The 21,160-nt window shown below is 48.3% G+C and overlaps 1 protein-coding gene across 2 annotated transcripts in view; it reads left to right on the top strand.

The window, feature by feature from the left end:
* LOC146869123 (sialidase-1-like) overlaps window positions 1–15,009 on the top strand; it is a 66,695-nt gene extending 51,686 nt beyond the window's left edge. For both annotated transcript variants that reach the window (XM_085615341.1, XM_085615970.1), the window contains 3 exons: window positions 2,073–2,255; window positions 2,792–3,011; window positions 9,951–15,009. In XM_085615341.1, coding sequence (XP_085471467.1) covers window positions 2,073–2,255; window positions 2,792–3,011; window positions 9,951–10,168 — 621 coding nt within the window. In that variant the 3' untranslated portion in view covers window positions 10,169–15,009. The remainder of the gene's footprint in view (window positions 1–2,072; window positions 2,256–2,791; window positions 3,012–9,950) is intronic.
* The last annotated feature ends 6,151 nt before the right edge of the window (window positions 15,010–21,160 follow it).

Here is a 21,160-nt window from a genome sequence, read left to right as displayed (position 1 = left end):
CAATACGATCTGGCAAGCGCTGACATTTCTGTGGGCTGCGGCCTTACTTTTTCACTTGGCAGCAAGAAACTTGCAAAACCAGTGTGAATTACCAAGAAATATGGAAATGTTCTTTTTCTTTTTATATTTGTGTGTTTTTTTAACAGCTTGTATCTTGTATCAGAGGACAGCGTAGTCCTTTGCATCGCACAGAAAGATGCGCCAGTTCCACTTGGCTATAGGCGAGTTCTGGGGACATCTGCGTAACTCGTCAGGGTACATATAATATTGGGTTTACACGGGGATTCACAAGAACTGTACTAGAAGTTAAACCTTCCTATGATCTTGAGCAACGAGATAATACAGTTGCTGAACACCATAGCGCATAGCTGTGACCTCATGACGAATTCCACAGGTCAGCTGTGTCAGAGGAGAAGAACGCCCCAAGAAAGAAAGCGTTCAACAGGATGGCTTCTGGGGTTCAGTGAGGAGGAAAGCCAGCTCCAACGCCAGGGCAAGGACAAGACGTAGCCTTTCCAGGTCTGGCCTAAGGCGGAATAATCCACCATGTCACACGTTGCACTGAGATCCAAAGGAGACCCGAACTCTGCTCGGAGCTGGTTTGACGATCTCAAGTAGCGGAGCACACAACCACCGGTGCCATTTTGGAACCGTGCCAGAGTCTGCGGTCCAACTATCTGTAAGCCAGACTACTGTTGAATCCAAGACCTTCTGCAATTTCAAAGATCCATCTTTCTTTATCACTTTGGAGATGCTTACAAGGTTGTTGTCAGTCTCTGGAACACTCGGGTTTCAAGAGATCCAGGACAAGGGCATTTTCTATATATGGAGTTAGTTATTTTGTAGAACTAGTATAGATGGTATGAACTCCGGCTTAAAAGAATAGTCAAGGATCTTAAAACAGCTGCAAAAAAAATCAGTGCGTTCTTAGTTAGCCCTTCTGGCATAGGGTCTAAGAGAATCCATCAGATGCAGGTGGGGAGCAGGTTTACCATTGCATTCTCCTCGATGCAGAACTGAACCTAGGCTGCCACTGCCCGAAAGGCTAAAGTCATTTGTCAACTTTTTAAACCAGGATTTAGGTATCTTGATGCCCTATTTAGCCTGGCAGTTAGGGCAATATGAATCCTGGCTGAACACGATGCGGCTAATTAATCGCAGACTATCAACTTAATTAGTAAAGTAGTCAAAGTTTATACGTCATTTGACCCCAACAAGTCCTGTAGTTCCGGTGAGTAATGTTAATGGTGCGAATTATGCTAACTTTGATACCCGGGATCTTCGATTATTGGATCCCAACTAGCTACGGATGAGTTTGGGGTTATGTGTGATTCAAGGTTCTGTTATTCCAATAATTTAGGTAAATTAAAAAATGTTCTCTGCAAAACATGACTAGTTGAATTCTAACTAATCTTGGAATTAGCATAGTTAGTTCTCCAAGACAAATAAAAATAAGATAACTTCCATTTAACCAAGTAATATATGTCATTTGATACCTTAGAATTTACATTGGAGACCTCAGTGAAGCTTGAAAATGTGACTCATTGAATTGTGGGTAGACCAGGAATTTTGGTGATTTGTTGACCGTGGCTGCAGAGGTACCTGAAGAGAGTCCCTCTCTTATGACTATCTTTGACTTACGTATTCTACTCTCTCCCTTCTCCTATTCCCCTGTTTGCAGTAACTTGTTGAGTTCCTTGTTATGTATTAGAGGTCCATCGCCTACGTGGCTAAATCATACTAAACTGGCGTCTTAAACGCAAGACCAGGAATAATTTGACTCCCAATTTGCCAGTAATCTGGGTAATTTGACATTTAATCGGTGGTGTAAATGGTGTATGTTGATAACACGATCTTCCATCAATCTGGCGCGCTACAACCACCATCGTTCCAAGGAATGTGTTTAACTTCATCCCCCAAAACACCAATATCCTATCCATTTGTGACCGCAGCCATGTTGTGAATTGTGTTTATCAATCGTTCTGGAAGTTCTTTATCGTTTAACCTTGAATAGATGTGCACTCTTTGCTATGATAGGGTCACTGTGTGTTTTCTGCTTTTCTTCCCCACAGAAGAAGCTGGTGCCCGGGAAGGGGCGTCTGATCGTGTGTGGTCACGGGACTATCAGCGGAGACGGGGTCTTCTGCCTGCTGAGTGATGACCATGGTGTGACCTGGCGCTATGGAGGAAGTCTCAAGAGCATACCCTACAACCAACCCAAGAGAGCCCAGGACTTTAACCCCGACGAGTGCCAGGTGCCGCTTTCTCTGTCACTAGGTTTGCACTGTGTAAATCACATGCATGCACCCCTACATACGTGTGGGGCATGGGACAGCACCTATAGGGTCTCAAAGCACGCAAATCTCTAGGGCATACACCTTCGACTGAGCATGGACTGGAGGTGTGAACTCTCCTGAGAACTGAACTCGCACTGAGCAAGACACCCTCTTACTTACCTACCAACACACTGACTCACTCACTGTTTCACTTAATCCACCAATCATTAACTTTCTTACCATCTCATAGACTTTTGTAAATGTTCTCATGCACTTAGTAACTCACTCCTACACGTACTCACCCACTGTCTGCTTACCCATGCAGTCACTTCTCTTTCACTCATTTTTTTCTTTTACAATACTCATTCATGTCCTTTTCCCTCATTCTATTTTCACACACCCACCCACTCATGCATGACGGCAGAGTGCGGAGCTGAGTGTTGAATCACTGTCAGGATGGAATGCTTAGCTGGCACTCTTGTTGCTTTAACATCACCTCTCGTCTTCCTTTACAGCCCTATGAGTTACCGGATGGTTCCGTGGTGGTCAATGCCCGGAACCAGAATTTCTACCACTGTCACTGCCGTATCGTGGTGCAGAGCTTTGACGGGTGCGAGAGTCTCCTGCTGGAGCACGTCACCTTTGACGAAACCCTGGTGGACCCCGCTGTGGCTGCAGGCGCACTCTTCAAGAACGACATTGTCTTCTTCACCAACCCGGCCCACTACAGCAGCCGTAAGACGCGCAGCGCACTCTGGCCTTTGGTGGGGGCTCCCCATTAGTGGTGTAGCGCAGGCGTCACGAGCCATAATGCAAGCACGAAAGATGGCCACCATAGACCTCCTAGTGCCAATGCACGGCTGCAACGTTGATAGCTTTTCACAAGTGCCTAAACACAAGTGTTTTGGGTATGAACAGTATCATAGAAAGGAGGTCAAAGGCACTAGTGCAAGCAAAGAAAGGCTACCCAAAGCCCTGGTAAAACATCTCTAATTGGGGGGTAATGGCCCCATTCACTCAACTGTGCCACCGCACTCCCCCATTCCCCCCCCCCCTGGGTTTTATATAGCGCGAACTCGACTCAAAGGTATCAGAACGCTTTACATGAGCACCAGTTGCGTTACACAAGGACACATTCATTTTTGTTAGGCACGAGGAGATTAAGTGATCTTCCCAGAATCACAGGATGTTGAGCGTCATTGCCGAGAGTCGAACCCATTTCCCCGGATTTGAGGTTGACCGCCCTAGCCGTTAGACCACATCCTCTCCCCTAACGTGCTGCACTGTTGATAGCTACGCTCCTGAGAATGAAATGAGTTGTACTGTATAATGTTTAGGTCTGGCTTTAGCCAAGACTGTACTAAAGTTCTATATATAAAATACATTTACTGTTGGGACTGGAATGTGCCTTGCTAGGTTTACAGTTGAGTTCCCTCTGCCCTGAGTGCCTAAGTGGTTTCTGTATGTGGCCAGTGTGGTGTATACATTGAACCAGAGTAATGGAAGCCGATGGGTTCCATTTTGGAAGCCCCTGGCTTGCTCATGTGCACTAGTTGGATGGGAGGTTCTTTTCCCAGGCAGTGGACGTGTATTGTTAATATTCCTGAAACTGGAAAAAGGAAACTCAAATACGGAGTTGGGGAGAGAGAAGACGGGGCTCCCTTTAGGAATTTGCTTAGGTGCTGTTGCGGCAGCGAGCTGCAGATGAGCGTTCCTGAGCACTGTCCTTTGATGCATGGTGGGGAAAGGGGTGAAGGGCGGGGACTTTAGTCTCGGTTGTTCATATTGCAAAGAGTTCTTCAGGTGAGACCAGCCTTCTGTTTCTTTTCCTGATCACTGTTCAGACTGGCAGTTCATCTCCATGTGCAGAACACTCGGCTGTTTGCGCCCTGTTGTGGGTGTTCCAAATTGGAAATGAACCTGCTGTGGGGAGCATCACTCTACACACAGACTGAGAAGGACACACACAACTGGTTCTGAGTGCAGATAGCAAACCCATATCCTCTGTCTGCTTTATCTGTGTAAAGGTAGCAGCTGCTGAGCCTCTTGTTCCAGTTCAAAGTTCTCTTTCACCACAGAAGGGCGAGCTCCACACAGTGCCCACACGACCACTTTTAACCAGATGTGGGGTTTGCCTGATAGCCAGATTCCCGCAGGTGTGCAAACATGACCTGGAGGCAAGAGCAGTCTCCCGGTGCTGATGTGCCCACAGGTCTGGAGGGAAGAGCAGTCTCCCGGTCCTGATGTGCCTGCAGGTCTGGAGGGAAGAGCTGTCTCCCTTTCCTGATGTGCCTGCAGGTCCGGAGGGAGGAGCAGTCTCCCTGTCCTGATGTGCCCACAGGTCTGAAGGGAAGAGCAGTCTCCCTGTCCTGATGTGCCTGCAGGTCCGGAGGGAGGAGCAGTCTCCCGGTCCTGATGTGCCTGCAGGTCCGGAGGGAGGAGCAGTCTCCCTGTCCTGATGTGCCCACAGGTCTGAAGGGAAGAGCAGTCTCCCTGTCCTGATGTGCCTGCAGGTCTGGAGGGAAGAGCTGTCTCCCTGTCCTGATGTGCCTGCAGGTCTGGAGGGAAGAGCAGTCTCCCTGTCCTGATGTGCCTGCAGGTCTGCAGGGAAGAGCAGTCTCCCGGTCCTGATGTGTCTGCAGGTCTGGAGGGAAGAGCAGTCTCCCTGTCCTGATGTGCCCGCAGGTCTGGAGGGAGGAGCAGTCTCCCGGTCCTGATGTGCCTGCAGGTTGACCTGCCTTGGAACTGGAGGGAAGCGGACTGCTAGCTCTGCGGGAGGTGCTGACTACCAAGGCTAGCAGAAGCAGTGGACCTGTGAGCTGAGGCTCTGTTCATTGAGAGAGACTTGAGAGAGCGCGATCAGCGTTCTCCTTGATTGGAGCGCCAACTCTCACGCTGGAAGCAGCTGCACGGTGGGACTGTAGAAGTGTGCTTGATCAGTATACACCCATTGTACCCTGAAAGTAGTCTGCATTGTGGCACTGTAGTGAGGTGGCCTGAGCGGCCTGTGTTGCTGGTACTCTGAAGAAGTTGTACGGTGACACTGTTGACGGGTGCCACAATGACTGCGCTGCTGTTCAGTGGCACTGTCCTGAAGTGTGCCTAAGTGGACTGTGCTGTTGTGACCCTGAGCGTCTGTGCTCAACGTGGACTATGCTGCTGCAAGTCGGAAAGTGTGGTTGAAGTGGATTGCATCGCTATTATAATTGACTGGACCTGTGCAGACCAAGCCCCTGTCCTGTCTGTTTGAGTGGTGTCAGAGCTGCACGGCTACTCTGGGAAGTGCCTTCTGACCTGAGACCCCATGCAACTCATCCTGTGTCTGAAAGAGGGTCATCGAATGACTAAGACTGCCAGCGATGCCGAAGCTTGCCCGCCTGCCAGCCAGACTCTGAGGAACTTCCTCCGCAGCTGCTGTTACTACAGCCGTGGCGGAGGACCAACACCCTCTCAACCGGCACTTCTTTCGTCTAGGAGAAAGGAGTCTGCAGCCTGCAAGAGAAAAGGACTCTCATTGGTGTGATTTACATACCAGGACCGAGCCTGCTAAGCTGAGCCCGCAAACTCTAAGCTAGAGGGGTGGCACTGTACCTGTACTTTAAACCTGCCGTACCCTACACTTTATGATACAACTCAGGGGAAGCCTGTAGGATGGGTACACTGTACCCTGGATACAGTAGTCCTAGTCATACCTGCATATTGAAGGGTGTAGTATTTTGTTTTTGACTGTATTTTTGTAATTCCTTTTTATAAAACACAAGCATGTGGTTACGCAATCAATTATTGTGCTGCTGGGTGATTGTTGAGTTCTGAGCATGGTTCACTTCCACACTACTTGCATGAGAAGCCGGTGACTGCTCGCCCAATCTACCCCGAGAGTCATTTGCGGAAAGGTTTGCTGAGCAATTGTATGATGGACACCATTAGCAAACCATCTCAAAGCACAAGAGCTGGGGTCCAGTATACCTGGTCTGCCCTGTGAAATCCTCCCCTGGCATCCAAATAGGGTTTAACCTGAGACATGGCCATTTGTGTTGAATGCTTATGTCTCGAGAGCCGGTGTTTTGAATTGCGCTCTCTGGCATATGAGCTTGGTTCAGCTGTGCTCCCTGTATAACCTCATGACAAGCACGCCCACGTATCACCATCTCTGGCGTCTCTCAGCACACCCACAGCCAGGCCACCATTAGACTTGAGAATAAAAAGTGTAAAAAACAGAAAAGAAACAAGGCAACATGACCTTTCTCCAACAGAGATCCACACAAGATCTAGAACAATGCCCTCAGTATTGTTAAGGACTCCGCCCCCCACACCCCAACGCTGCTCCAATACATGAAAGAGTGGAAGACCCCCCTCTTTAAAGAGCACCTCATAAAGGAGGTACACTCCATTAGCCGGCGACCTCTCCTATCGCTTGTTGGTTTTATGATGGTCTTCGTCCCTGTACAGCGCCTGCTGCATTTTTCGCTAGAGTTGCGCTTTATACATGCATACATAACATTTTCTATAAGATATTGTAGAATTTCTATAGCTCCTAATACCCGATGTAGGGCACTGATGAGCTGACCCTGGCAAGGAGCACACCCCGCTCGGATTATTATTTGTAATGTGCTGGCATCTGTGGTCATTCTTATGCTTAGGATTTCGTTGTATTCTGTGTCCATGTTTATATGCCAGTTGTAGCAGCGGGTGGTCCAACTTGAGATTGTAAGGGTCTGGGGAAGTTTTGGCATAAAGAGGGAAGCAAAAGGCACATCTGCCAATGTGGATGCTCTGGGATACGCTCACCCGTTGAGCGACTTCATTTTTGGTTATTAACTGTAAGGTGTCGAGTAATGAACAGAAGATATGGCTGGTCACGGCCCACAGATGTGGGGTAGTTCCTTCAGGGTCATCAATGTGTGGGAGAGCTCTTAAGCCATTATATGCTTCTGCAGTAGGTATGAAATGGGCATGTGTGGGTATGGGTCACATGGGCGTTTACACGATTACATAACTTATCTAGTTATTTTGTCGTAGGCGAAGGGCAGGAGCCGCTGAACCAGATAGGTTACCTGTGTCATTATGTCAACAGCTGGCTACAGACATTGATCTACAAACAGGGATGGGGTGAATGCTTGCAAATAGTCTAGACACTGGCAATCCATGTGGGTAGGGTTCCAAATCCTGTTTTCTTTGGCCTCTGTTCCACTCTGTACAGAGGCCTGACTGATGCAAATCAGTACTGACCCTGTTACTCACAGAACCAGTCCATCCCAAACTGCCAGGCAAGACCCCTCCAGAAGGGACCGCCAGCAGCCCCAGACTGGTTTCCTCCGTAATAGGCCTCGTCAGTGAGGTACAGCTTCAATCCTATGGCACAGAGAGCAGGGCCAGTACTGGTGTACATACGGAAGGCTTCTCTCTAGAGAGGCAGATTGGCTGAAATAAAGATGTGGTGGAATGCTACCCGGAGTGATTGGCTGTACTTTAGACTATATGCAAGCATTCCTCCCACCACCCTTTGTGTCTTTGAACACATTATTAGCCATAGCCTGTGCAGAGGCTGGCAGTAGGTTGCAGTTCCAGGTGGTTTGGCAGAAGTAGCAGTCTGGGTTTAACTCGGAAACTGCCAGATTCTCATCTCTTGTATGATTCAGTGTGTGCACGTATACTTCATATTTTGCTTGGCAAGGAGTTTCCGACTTTTGTCTTTTGGCCTGTGTCTGTGGAACTGCTAATAGATTTCTTTTACTATCGGGTACGACAATTTATTGTGCTAATCTCAAACATAGTGTTCTGTTTTGTGAGCGTGGTGTAAACTTGGACTGTTAAATGTAATGGTCATTTTTCATGGGAGGCTGTGTGAACAGTGAGGGAGGCCTTGAAGGGTGGTCGCCCAGCTACGGGCTGCCAGTGAAAGGCTAGTATGATTGGTGTCATTTTAAACAAAAGCACAGGTGCACCACACAATGATAGCGCTGAAGAACAATTATAAAGTCCATTTCCAGCATAAGTTTTCTTCCAAAGTTTTCTTTTTATTCTTAGCTTTTTTAAAACAAAGTCATGAGCATCACTGTTCACAACGACACAGCCGACGCGTTTCGTCCTTGAAGCGGACTTCTTCAGGGCGCTGAGTATTTCGAGAGGAAGTCACTCTTGTAAAGAAAGGAGCCAGTCGATAACCAGATCCATATTGCATAACTCATTCCCAGTTAAGGGGGGCTTATTTCATGTCAATAGTACACCCCGGCTTCCTCTTAATAATGGGGAAGCTAGATGATGTGAATTTATAAAGTATTTAAAAGTAGTCCAATGAGTATTCATAGAAGACTTCAAGAATGTATGTAAAGACTTTTGTCAACGATGATCCAAATTATAATTAAATCTTGACCGGGGTGTTCAGATTCCTATTCATATAGGGAACGTATCAATAAAGGTATATATGGAAGATCCCACGTCTTAAGCAGGTCACAAGATATAATAGTTATAACTCAAATGAATTTCTCATCATGTAGAATAATATAAAATATCATAGGTCACTGTGATTTAACGGTCAGCCCATCCGTATACCTTCAAAACCTCGATGCCCAGATTCAAAACTGCAACTGATATAAGGCTGGCATGGAATCCTCAAAATACAGGACGTCACAACCGACGAACGGGGAAAAACCGGTGTCATGTATTCTTGAGGGTGTAGATACAATGGACTATCTGTGAGCTGCCCTCACCAGACACTCCGTTTGCGAGGGGTAATGTCAGAGCAGGTGTCCCTTGGAGCACCCAATGAACTCAGCTTGCAAGACTTGCACATGCGCAGACATGTCATAGCACAGATTAGTCTTTACCGCCCCACTAAAGTTTCAACAGAAGCCATTTTTGAGCTCTCTCGAGGTCTTAAGAGCAAATGGAATGGGAAGCTGGAAAGTGGGAGGGCCAGTTTTTGTCAACACAGTTTGCAATCCCATTGATCAGACTAGAGAATAGATGACCCTCACAACTGATACATTAAAAACACTCCTACTCAAACGCACTAACACACACAACCCTCACACACAACCCCCACACTGTCACACAACACACACATACACACACTTCCAATCACTCGCATACTAGACAAGCATTCACATACAAAACACACACACACACATACAAAACACACTCCCAAATTCACACTATACACATACAGTGCTCACATTCACTCTGACAATTGACAAATAAAGCATACCCTCACATGCACCCTCACATGCACCCTCACATGCACCCTCACATGCACCCTCACATGCACCCTCACTCTTTCACACTCTTTACACACACAGCTCATACTCACACACAGTACACTCGCAGTATTAAAAACACTTCCATACAGGTGTGTACACACTCTCTACAGAGCCAGAACTTGTCTCTCATAATATGGCGAGGTCCTTACAGTGATTGTGTGGTAAATTGAATTTTTAGAGGTGCCATTTCAGGACATCCTTCTAAGAATAGGGGCTTTTAAGAGGGCGGTACCAGCATTTTGTAGCACGAGCGATTGAAAGGAGGCACACCTTCAAGACCTCAGTCTCAGACTGGGGCAAGGGCATTGTCGTGGGAATCAGTGTTTGGGTCTGAGGGTATGAACTTTTTCTGACTGTGCCCGAATGGACGTTGTTTCTCCTCTCACGGCATTCTTTTGGTCTTTGGTCTCCCCAGGTGTGAACTTGACCCTGCGTTGGAGCTTCTGCAATGGCAACTCCTGGGTGAAGGAGACGTCCCAGATCTGGGCCGCTGCCAGTGGCTACTCCTCCATGACGACGCTGAACCACACTATTGACGACGAACAGTACATCTACATCATCTACGAGAAGGGCCGAGTTGACATCACAGAATCCATATCCATGGCCAAAGTCAACATCTATGGGCTGTTATGACCCCCCAAGGGCTCAGACGAGCCTCTCGGGCACAGCGGTGGCCATGCTGCGGACTCTGGTCATGCTCTACTCTGCCATCAGTAGAGGGTACTGCAGATGCATCATGTGTGGGATGGACCATTCCATGCACTTCAACATGGTCAACATCTGAAGCCGCTATGACCACCCAAGGGGGAGAGCGAGCTGCCCGCTTCTGAACACCTGCTACCTTGGTGTAGACTCTCCAGAGACAGGACTCTAAAATACCTCTTCAAAAACAAAAAACACAATTAATGACAGAAAAACCCGATAAACTGGAGAATACAACGTTACCTGTTTTTGTTTTTTCTTGTTTAGCGGGCAAGTGGTCTTCTTCTGTATGAACCTCACCCTTGTATTTGCGCGGCAGCTGATGTATCACACCGCACCCAATAACGGTTATTTCATTCCTTTACGTGCATGATGCAGACATTTGTGTTTGAGCTGCAGGTCTGAATTCCACTTCCTCCTTTTGGAAATTTTTGAATCCTATCTTATTAACATCAGTCATGTGCATGACCTCCGAAAACAGTTAAATGATGCCAGGAGTTGTTGACTGGGAATGTTGAGTGTGCCTTGCTGCTCATATGACTCCGGAGGAAAGCGAGGACAAGCCTCACGCACAAACACTAAACCCCCTGATGTTTGAGGGAAAGCCAATGGAGCCGAAACTGAGCTACTTCTGATTGGTGTAGGTAGGTTACCAGAGCCCCTCCTCCCCCCCCCCCCCCCCCCATAGCCTCTTTTCCTGGTACTCGCCAGTACGAGCCTCAGAATCACCTTGGCTCAGAAATGAATTATCATACCCTACTTTGCTGCCATAGAAGGAGGTAAACAAATGTCTCCAGCTTTTCGTGTCATCGTCGCCCACAGATACGCTTCAATTAGTCAGCCTATCACTAAAAGTTACTTCAATGAAAAATATACAGGGCTTTTCTGTAAGCTGCATCGAAGCAGAACCACCCAGCTTATGTACAGATTTGGGCAAAATGATGACATGGCCTGCCCGGCATAGTCTGCGCTGCTTTCTTAAGAATGTTCAAATGATATCTGCTAGAACCTCTCCAGCTAATCTCAAAGTGTGCATTGCCGGATGAGGGCCTCATGTTTCGAGAGGTAACTGGCGGGAAGATCTGACTCGCGGAGGCCGGATGCTTCCCTGGAATGGCCGAAGAACCACCTAGTAGGTATCTTAAGAGCGATCAGACATATCCTTTTCATGGAGGCAAATTGAGATTGTGGGTCACCACTGTAGTCCTCCCCCTCCTTTGACAAGCAGCCATGCTATGCATGCACCTGGCCACAATTCAAGATAGGAGGCGCTAATATGGAGGTTGAAATGTTGGGCAGATTTGAATTTCCAGGATCAGCAAAAAGGGATATTGGCTCTGTATAACTAAATGTCCCATCTAAGGGGCATATCAACAAGGGCTTTATCTCTGCTTTTTTGGCTTTAAAAGCCAAAAAAGCAGAGATAAAACTAGCACCCTATCAACAACAGGGTGCTAACATGCAAATTCGCATGTTAGCACCCTTTTACTCTACGCTTCCCCTTGCATCTCTAATGAGATGCAAAGGGGGCGTTCCAGAGTAAAATAATAGGAGAAATGTCGCTTATTATCAAGTATGTCGCTAACCCTGTTAGAGACAAAAACGTCTGGTATTTTTCTGACTTGGCCATGATATCCTATGGAAGGAGGATATCATGGCTAAGTTTGTCTGTCCCTATCAACAAGTTAGCCACTTAGCACCAGGATTTTTATCGCTATTGAGATAAGCGTTGCTAATAGCACGCTATCTAAGCGATAAAAATCGGCGCTAGCCGGCGATAATTATCCGAGCGCTAAGTGCGCTTAGCAATAATTATCTCCGGTTGTTGTTGATATGCCCCTAAGCTTTTTCGGTTCCTCAGATTTGAGGTCCATTGTGGACTGATGCCTCCACAGCCATAGGAAGGCCTCGCACAGAGGAAGCCTCCTCGTTTGTACCCAAGTTTCTCATTTCTACTTAACATGTTCCTGCATGTCTTGCACACAGGCCCAAAACTCTTCTTTCATAGATGTGTGTGTCATGCCTTGTTACATTTATAGATGTAAACATATTTTCAGTATCTTACTGAGTATGTAAAGGTGTACATAATTTTGTATGCAATTGCTATTTCTGGGATACGTTGACAGTGTTTTGCTTTGAAATTCTGTCTGTTGAAGGATAAAAAATATTTCTTAGATTAGCCAGCCAACAGTGTGTCTTAGCTTGGCTTAAAAAGGTAACACGACATCGTGTTAATGGATTTGTCCCTAGCGGGGAGAAAGAAGACTTCTGTTTGCAGAAACATCTGCCTTATTGGTGGTCTTCCCTTCATAGGCAACAGGATTCAAAGGGTCCAAGGTCTTGCCAGCAAACTAGGGTATCTGCCTTGGAATTCAGATGGAGTAAAAGGTGATACGTGGATTCTCTAGTAAAGATGGGTGTAAAGGGTGATTCACTTCACTTGAATTTGTACCAGTACAAATATAGACTTCGGGGCCCCGAATACCTCAACAACCACCTCTCGTTCTACACTCTCACCCGCCAGCTCCGCTCCGCCAGCCTCGCCCTCACCATCGTCCCACGGATCCGCAAAACCACAACCGGAGGAAGAACGTTCTCCTACCTGACCGCCAAGACATGGAACTCCCTCCACGCACACCTTCGACTGACCCAGGACCATCTTACCTTCAGGAAGCACCTCAAGATCTGGCTATTCGAGCAGTAAACAACACCCCTCCCCCCCCCCCCTTCAGTGCCTTGGGACCCTCACGGGTGAGCAGCGCGCTCTATAAATGTATTGATTGATTGATAGACTTTCCATATATAGTTGCAAACTGAATCCCTCTCACATTTGTAGCTGTTTTGCATCTTGAGCACTTTGCTGATTGGTAGCAGAACGTAGAAGAGCTTTCTCTATTACTATGGTTGAGAGAACACTGAGGACCAATGAGGTACCGATGAGGTACCCTGCCTCCCTTTTGGCCTTAGTGATGACTCTTGAACCCTTAAGTGCCAAGGAAGGCTTTACGACCTGTATGTACGAGTCGGTGAAAAACATAAAAGCTATTGACAGCAGCAGACAATCATTGATGCTAAAAGCCTTCATCTTTGTCTCTGGTTGCTGACAGGTGATGCAAGAGAGTTTACGTGGAAGAATGACCTTGCAGGATTTGTAGTCCATAAAAAGGCAGCTGGTGTGTCGGGCATATCATGGGACGTGTACGGTTTCTGAGAACCATTGGAAGACCAGTGTGGTGTTCCGGCTTTTACCTGAACATTGTCTGTGCCATGATTTGCCAGAAGGTACTGAATCTCCACAAACCTCTGGTCCTGAGTTCCCACCGCCCTTGCAAGAAGTTGTCAAGCCTTGTTACACCTCCACCTCAGCCTGCCAGTCCATTCCCCCTGAAGTGAAGTAGTCTCACAGCTTCACCCCTAAGCGGCCGATCAGCAAATCTCAACTTGCTCAGCTCTCAACTGCTGAAAGGAATAAAGATCCAATCAAAAGAGGGCCTCTTGCCAAAGACGTAAGAATTCAACTGGTATTGATTTTTATATCCCCTTTCGTGATCAGGGATATGATTTTAAGCTAGTACCCTGAGTGATGCTGTGGTGGCCCTGAGTGACGCTGTGGTTCTGCTGACTGATGCTGTGGTCATGCTGATTGATGCTGTGGTGCTGCAGAGTGATGCTGTGGTGATGCTGATTGATGCTGTGGTAGCGCAGAGTGATGCTGTTGTGTTCCTGAGTGATGCTGTGGTGGTCCTGAGTGATGCTGTGGTGGTCCTGAGTGATGCTGTGGTGGTGCTGAGTGATGCTGTGGTGGTCCTGAGTGACGCTGTGGTGATGCTGACTTATGCTGTGCTGGCCCTGAGTGATGCTGTGGTGGCCCTTAGTGATGCTGTGGTGGTGCTGATTGATGCTGTAGGGATGCTGATTGATGCTGTGGTGCTGCAGAGTGATGCTGTGGTGTTCCTGAATGATTCTGTGGTGTTCCTGAATGATGCTGTGGTGATGCTGATTGATGCTGTAGTGATGCTGATTTATGCTGTAGGGATGCTGATTGATGCTGTGGCGCTGCAGAGTGATGCTGTGGTGTTCCTGAGTGATGCTGTGGTGTTCCTGAGTGATCCTGTGGTGATGCTGATTGATGCTTTGGTGGCGCTGCAGAGTGATGCTGTGGTGTTCCTGAGTGATCCTGTGGTGATGCTGATTGATGCTTTGGTGGCGCTGCAGAGTGATGCTGTGGTGGTACCGAGTGATGCTGTGGTGTTCCTGAATGATGCTGTGGTGGTGCTGATTGATGCTGTAGTGATGCTGATTGATGATGTAGGGATGCTGATTGATGCTGTGGCGCTGCAGAGTGATGCTGTTGTGTTCCTGAGTGATGCTGTGGTGGTGCTGAGTGATCCTGTGGTGGTGCTGACTGCTGCTGTGGTGCTGCAGAGTGATGCTGTGGTGTTCCTGAGTGATGCTGTGGTGATGCTGATTGATGCTGTGGCGCTGCAGAGTGATGCTGTGGTGTTCCTGAATGATGCTATGGCAGTGCAGAGTGATGCTGTGGTGGTACCGAGTGATGCTGTGCATGTGGTTCAACTTCAAAGTGTGTTGTGATCTGACATTAGCTATTTTTTCTATAATATATTTAGCAGGATTATTGCCCAAAGTGTGCGTATCTTTGATTGGGTGCATCTGTAAATGCCTAGCCAGTTCCTTAATGGACATAAAATGCTTATTGTCTAAATTAGGAGCATTCAAATGCACGATGAATAAAGTTCACATTTTGTTATGCACGTTTTTTGCTTACATCTCTGCTTATTTTTTAACGGTGCCTGCAGATACAATGATGTACCGGTTGTATCTCATTTGGAACACCAGCGTATTTCTGTATGGCGAGGCTTCAATTTTAAAGCAACTAATACAGCTGTGAACCAAGGAATTTGTCTGTGTTACCAATTATTAGAATAACATTGAAAAGGTATGATTGAGTCAAAACTGTTTGTCAGTTTCTTGTCCAGTGTAGCTGAGACACTGACCGAAACAGACTCTTCCGCTAAAGGACTCTCAAGGCCAACCCAGCCGGTCAGTGTATGTAGGCAGCAGGGTAGCGATCACCAGCTGCTTGGTACAAGCAGAGTGCCTTTTATTAATTGGTTGTGAAGACAAGAGTTGTAGTGAGAGGGGAGGTCGCCAGAATGTTTCCTCATCTCAGGCGTGAGAAATACTTACATCAGCCTGGTTCTTGCACAGCGCTTCATCAAAAATCGAGAAGCTGTGAGAGCACGTGTGAATGTTTGTCTCAAAAGACAATGACACAATGGAGTTACTGTATGTGGTCAAGATGCGCAGAGCCAATGCTAGCCAGCCTCCATGGGCACCGTTCCAAGGGGGTGTCATACTGCTCCTCAAAGTGTTAGATATGGCACCACCATCACCAGGGGAAGGGGCTGGAGAAATGTCCCTGACTGAAACCAACAGATGTGATCGTTTCTATTAATTGACACACAGGAAGCGGTCCCTGCTTCTGAAATACAGCAGATTGTGCCCCATTGTGTGTCTTTCCAGCAGCATCGCTTGCTACCGGGTATCTTTGGAGACCAGGCATCTCTACAGAAAGTGCCTACAACATCCAGAGAAATCAGTAAAAAACATGTGTTTTACAAATGCATACATGTTTCCTGCACACACTGGAACAGGCTGTACAAAACAGCCAGACAAGCGGCAGGGTGTGCTGCAGACTGGATACCCCTGGAAAGATATGGGTAATTACAAGTTACATAGAGCATGGGACAGGGAAGGGCATTTGTTTGATTTTGACCTGGTGCAATGTGCCCGCCTCCTGCTGCAATGTGTTACTTAGAGAGGTTTCAGACCGTGACAAAGGCACCATTTTGAGGACTCACGGATATTGACAAATATTGTACTTAAATCTCCTGGTACAGCCTTGGGCATTTACTGATGGCTGACATATACATCTCCAACATTACCAGTGACTTGAATATACACAGCTCTCAGCTTGTCGTGCACACCAATCATTTTATCTGGTGCTTTAAACAATAACAATCAGTTATTTCACTTGTGAGATAACGTATATTTTATGTGCCAGACCAACTGGAAAGGCACTCTGGCAATGCTATTAAGTACGGGGGCTTCAGGACCTTCCCAAGAAAGCATCGCGCTGGAACATACATTGCAGATATCAAAAACAACATTAACTTGAAAATAAATGTTTTTCCGGTGTTATGTTTTTATGACAGGGCAACACGTCTACAGCAGCTCATAACAGAGAGAGAGAGACGCGGACATGGGGCCATGCTGGGGGGGTCGGAAATGGAAAAGGATAGGAGACTGGACAGCATGACAGGGAGAAAGGCAGGAAGAGGTAGCAGGCGGAGGTAGAGGGGAAGGACAGGTGAGAAGGGTGCGTGGGCAACGGATGAACGAGAGAAGTGATGAGAGCGGCGGAGTGAAGAAAGCAAGGAACGCATGGGAGGTAGGAGATCAGAGGGGGTGGATATGCAACAAGCCCGCGAGTGGTGCGTGCGTGCACTCCACAGCGAACGATCTTTTTTCAATTATCGCGCCTGTGTCTGGGCACGATTATTGAAAACAGAAGTGGTGTGAGATAACGTATATTTTATGTGCCAGACCAACTGCAAAGGCACTCTGGCAATGCTATTAAGTACAGGGGCTTCAGGACCTTCTCAAGAAAGTATCGCGCTGGAACATACATTGCAGATATCAACAAAAACATTAACTTGAAAATCAAACAAGCAAAAAGACGCGCTGCCGCAAGATGAGCTGTGTTGGGGGAGGTGGAGGAGCTTTAAAGCGTGAAGCAAGCAAGACGGAGAGGTGGAGCGAGGCGCGCGCACGTTTGTGCGCGTACGGGCACGCTCTATGCTACCCCAAAAGCTGTGGTTGGACTTTTGAAAGACCACTCATTAAATGTCTCGCCAGGGTAGCGCATGCGCTGGCTCAGGCGAGACCTAAAAAGCTCGAATTTTTTTCTCTCACTCACTTTTTTCTCTCCGGTTCTGATTTTTGAAGTATCAAAACTTGTGGTGTCCAGTCTCCCTCCTATGTATGGGAGAGGGCTACCAGCACTACAACTCTCATCATTCTGGGCCGCATGTGCGACACAGCATTATATCGCTGAGTCTACCGCACCACTGCATATGGGGTGGAGTACCATCCTACGTTACTGGAATGCTCAATTTAAGCAATCCGCTTATATCCTTGTCAAGAATTCCTGTCATGCGAGGGGAAGAAAACGGTAACCAGCGAAAACGGACTACATCTCCCAGGATGCTTAGCGGTTGAGAGGTTAGGTAAACAGGAGAGCTGTTACATAACTCAAGGAAAACACGCCCTTATGTAAACAGGAGAGCTGTTACATAACTCAAGGAAAACACGCCCTTATGTAAACAGGAGAGCTGTTACATAACTCAAGGAAAACACACCCTTATGTAAACAGGAGAGCTGTTACATAACTCAAGGAAATCCCGCCCTATAAAGGGAGGAACCGGGAGGTACAACGCTGTCGGATATTGTGTTTACACCGACGTACCTGCTTCGTGAAGAGCAGTGTTCCGGAGTGGTGCTCCAGTAAGGCAAGAACGGAGGTAGGTCGAGTCGTTACTCCCTGGGCCGTGTCTTGCCCCATCGTCACCTGTGAAGGACCCGGAAGCTCTACCGGTCAACCATTGAGCTTCGCTTTTTGACTCGGCTGAGTCAAAGCGCAGTGGCGCTTTTGCTGGTTGGAGTCGTAACTCCCAGCCAGACCAGAGATACAGGGACTGCCAGCTGTAACGCACACCAGGAGGTGTTTGCCGCGTTACAGACTCGGAAGTCCACAGGATCGATCGAGCGGCTGCTCTCGGTTCAGTCTTCTTGCTTTTTGATTGGGGTATCGGTGACGCATCACCAGGAGGTGACTCCGCGTCCCGGTGCAGTCTGAGGAAGAGGTTGAGCGGCTGCTCCCTTCAGGTAGAGACCCCGGCTGGGTGTTTCCCTGACTCCTCGATTCTCCCCAACACTCTTCGTGCCCCTCACAGCCTACCGATTGGCATTGTCGGCCATTTCATTTCTGCCCTCTGTTGGCATACGCCGGGATCGGCGTATATGCAGAGGACGGTTAGGACCATCCGTGCGGTGGGCTGGTAAAGTACTTAGCCTGGAGGATTCCAGTGACTATAACTTTTGTTTGTTCTTTGTATTATTTTTGCCTTCATTAAAATAACTAACCCTTCACAAGTGGTTGCGTCCTCATTATCGGGTCTGTTAAACGATCCCGAGACGTTCAGGGCGTTACAAAATATCCGACCTTAATACACTAACTGTCTCCCGGTCGATAACAGACATGGCAACACTTGATGATGTGCTGGCTGCTTTAGCGACCGTGCAAGTTGAATTGGCTGCCTCTAGGCAAGAAACAGCCGATGTAAAAGCCAGACTGGATGCTATCCACTTGGACCCGCTCACGCCCAGCACCTCCCTCACGGACCAGACCCCTGCTGTAGTAGTGGAAATGCCGGTAGCCATCCCCTTGGCAACACCAGAGAGGTACAGTGGGGATCCTAACACAGTGCAGGTATTCCTCACACAAGTGGCTCTACATTTATTGTGCAAACCAAAGGCGTTCCCCACGAGTCAGGCTCGTGTGGCTTTCCTTATTTCCTATTTGGCTGGAAACGCGGCACAATGGGCCGTACCTCTGGTGAGCAGGGACGACCCCATCTTATGTGATTGGGGTGCTTTTCGCGAGGAATTCCTGAAGGTATTCGACAGAAGGGCTGACTCGTACACGGCGGACCGTGAAATGCTTGAGTTGAGACAGGGATCCAACGACCTGGTGCAGTATCTCAACGCGTTCCGACGGCTGGTTGCGGAAACCAAGTGGCCTGTTGCTAAACAGACTGCGCTCTTCCATCACGGGCTGTGCGATGAGCTCAAAGACGCCGTGGCTCATATTGACCCTCAACCCAAGACATGTGAGGGCCTTATCAACCTGGTATTACGGCTGGAACATAGGCTAAGTGAAAGAAAAGGGGATCATGGGAGAAAAGGAAAATCCCTTCCATCCTATGTGACGGTGGGTAGTCCTGAAACTTCCACCGCATCCAAGGGAGAACCCATGGACATCGGCGCAATACGAGCGAGCCTCACAGCCACGGAGAAAGAGTCACGCCGTAAACAAGGATTGTGCCTATATTGTGGCAAAAAAGGCCACTACGTACGGGACTGCCCTGCCAAACCGAAGACGTCACGTTATCGGGCCAACCGGTCGGTAACAGCCGTGGTGGACATACCGGCGGAAAACTAGAGGACTCCCAGACCAAAGAAGGGGCATCTCGGAGTCACTCATCCATCCCTTCACTTTCCAACTCGGTCACTAAGGGACACCGACACCTGTTTCTCACGGTGCACGTGGGAGTGCATGACCAGTGGATACCCGTTGTGGCCATGGTGGATTCAGGGGCCACTGGCATGTTTATGGACCACAACGAGGCATGCAGGCTAGGGCTAGTGCTTCTTCCCAAAGCTGTACCCGAAGACGTCTATGCCGTAGACGGAAGGCGATTGGTGACGGGGCCCATCGGGCAGCACACGGGGGTCCTTCCGATGAGATATGGGAGGAACCATTTGGAACAAATCGATTTTAACATCATCCGAGCGCCCCAATATGGCGTCATATTGGGATTGCCGTGGCTACAGAAACACAACCCCTCTGTGGATTGGCCAACACATCGCGTCGAAATGACGTCACCGTATTGCATCCTGCATTGTGGAAAAAGAACGGAATCCCTTGACGCAGATGAGAGCGGGAGTCAGACGGTGGCTACAGCAGCAGAAAAAGATGTGGCTCTCCCCCAGGCTTATCACAGTTTTGAGGATGTATTTGATGAGGTAAAGGCGGAAGTGCTACCACCACATAGACAGTTTGACTGCCAGATCGACCTGGTGCCAGGGGCCAGCGTTCCCAGTGGCAGGCTGTATGCCCTGACGGAGCCTGAAAACGTGCATCTCCGGGGGTACCTGGATAAACTCCTCAAGCTAGGATTCATCCGCCCGTCCAAGTCTCCGGCCGCCTCGCCACTCTTCTTCATACCGAAAGCTAATGGGGAGCTGAGAGCCTGTGTGGACTTTAGGGCATTGAATGCGATAACCATAAAGAATCGGTACCCCTTGCCTCTCATCAGTGTACTTCTGGAACAGGTCAAGAAAGCTCGTATCTACACCAAGTTGGATTTGAAAGGGGCATACCATCTGGTGCGCATGAGGGACGGAGACGAGTGGAAGACCGCCTTTAAGACCAGGTTCGGCCTTTTTGAGTACCTCGTCATGCCGTTCGGTCTGTGCAACGCCCCGGCAGCCTTTCAGTACTTTTTGAATGAGGTATTCAGAGAGGAGTTGGATATCTACGTGGTTGTATATATCGACGACATCCTCATCTACTCGTCCAGTGTGGAGGAGCACGTACACCACGTCAAAGCTGTGCTCCAAAAGCTGAGGGAAAACAAGCTGTTTTGTAAACTCAGCAAGTGTGACTTCCACGTCACGTCCGTGGAATTCCTCGGAGTGATGCTGAGTCCAGAGGGACAGGAGATGGCAGAACGAAAGATCAAGGCTGTGAAAGAATGGCCGGTGCCCCAAAGCGTGAAGGACGTCCAAAGTTTCATTGGCTTCGCCAACTTTTACAGGCGGTTTATAGATGGATTTTCAGGAGTGGTGGCCCCCATCACACAGCTACTGAGGAAGTCCAAGGAGTTTGTCTGGTCCCCTGAAGCGAACACAGCCTTTGAGGCCCTGAAAAACGCCTTTGGTAAGGCGCCGGTGTTGGCTCACCCTGATCCGGATCTCCCCTACGTGGTGGAAGCGGACGCTTCGGATGTGGCGCTGGGGGCTATCTTGTCCCAACGCAATCACGACACAGGGGTGCTT

This window comes from Triturus cristatus, chromosome 1_1 (assembly GCF_964204655.1).
Source record: "Triturus cristatus chromosome 1_1, aTriCri1.1, whole genome shotgun sequence".
NCBI lineage: Eukaryota > Metazoa > Chordata > Amphibia > Caudata > Salamandridae > Triturus > Triturus cristatus.
Note: the sequence above shows the minus strand (reverse complement) of the source record. Positions and strands in the feature narration are given on the sequence as shown.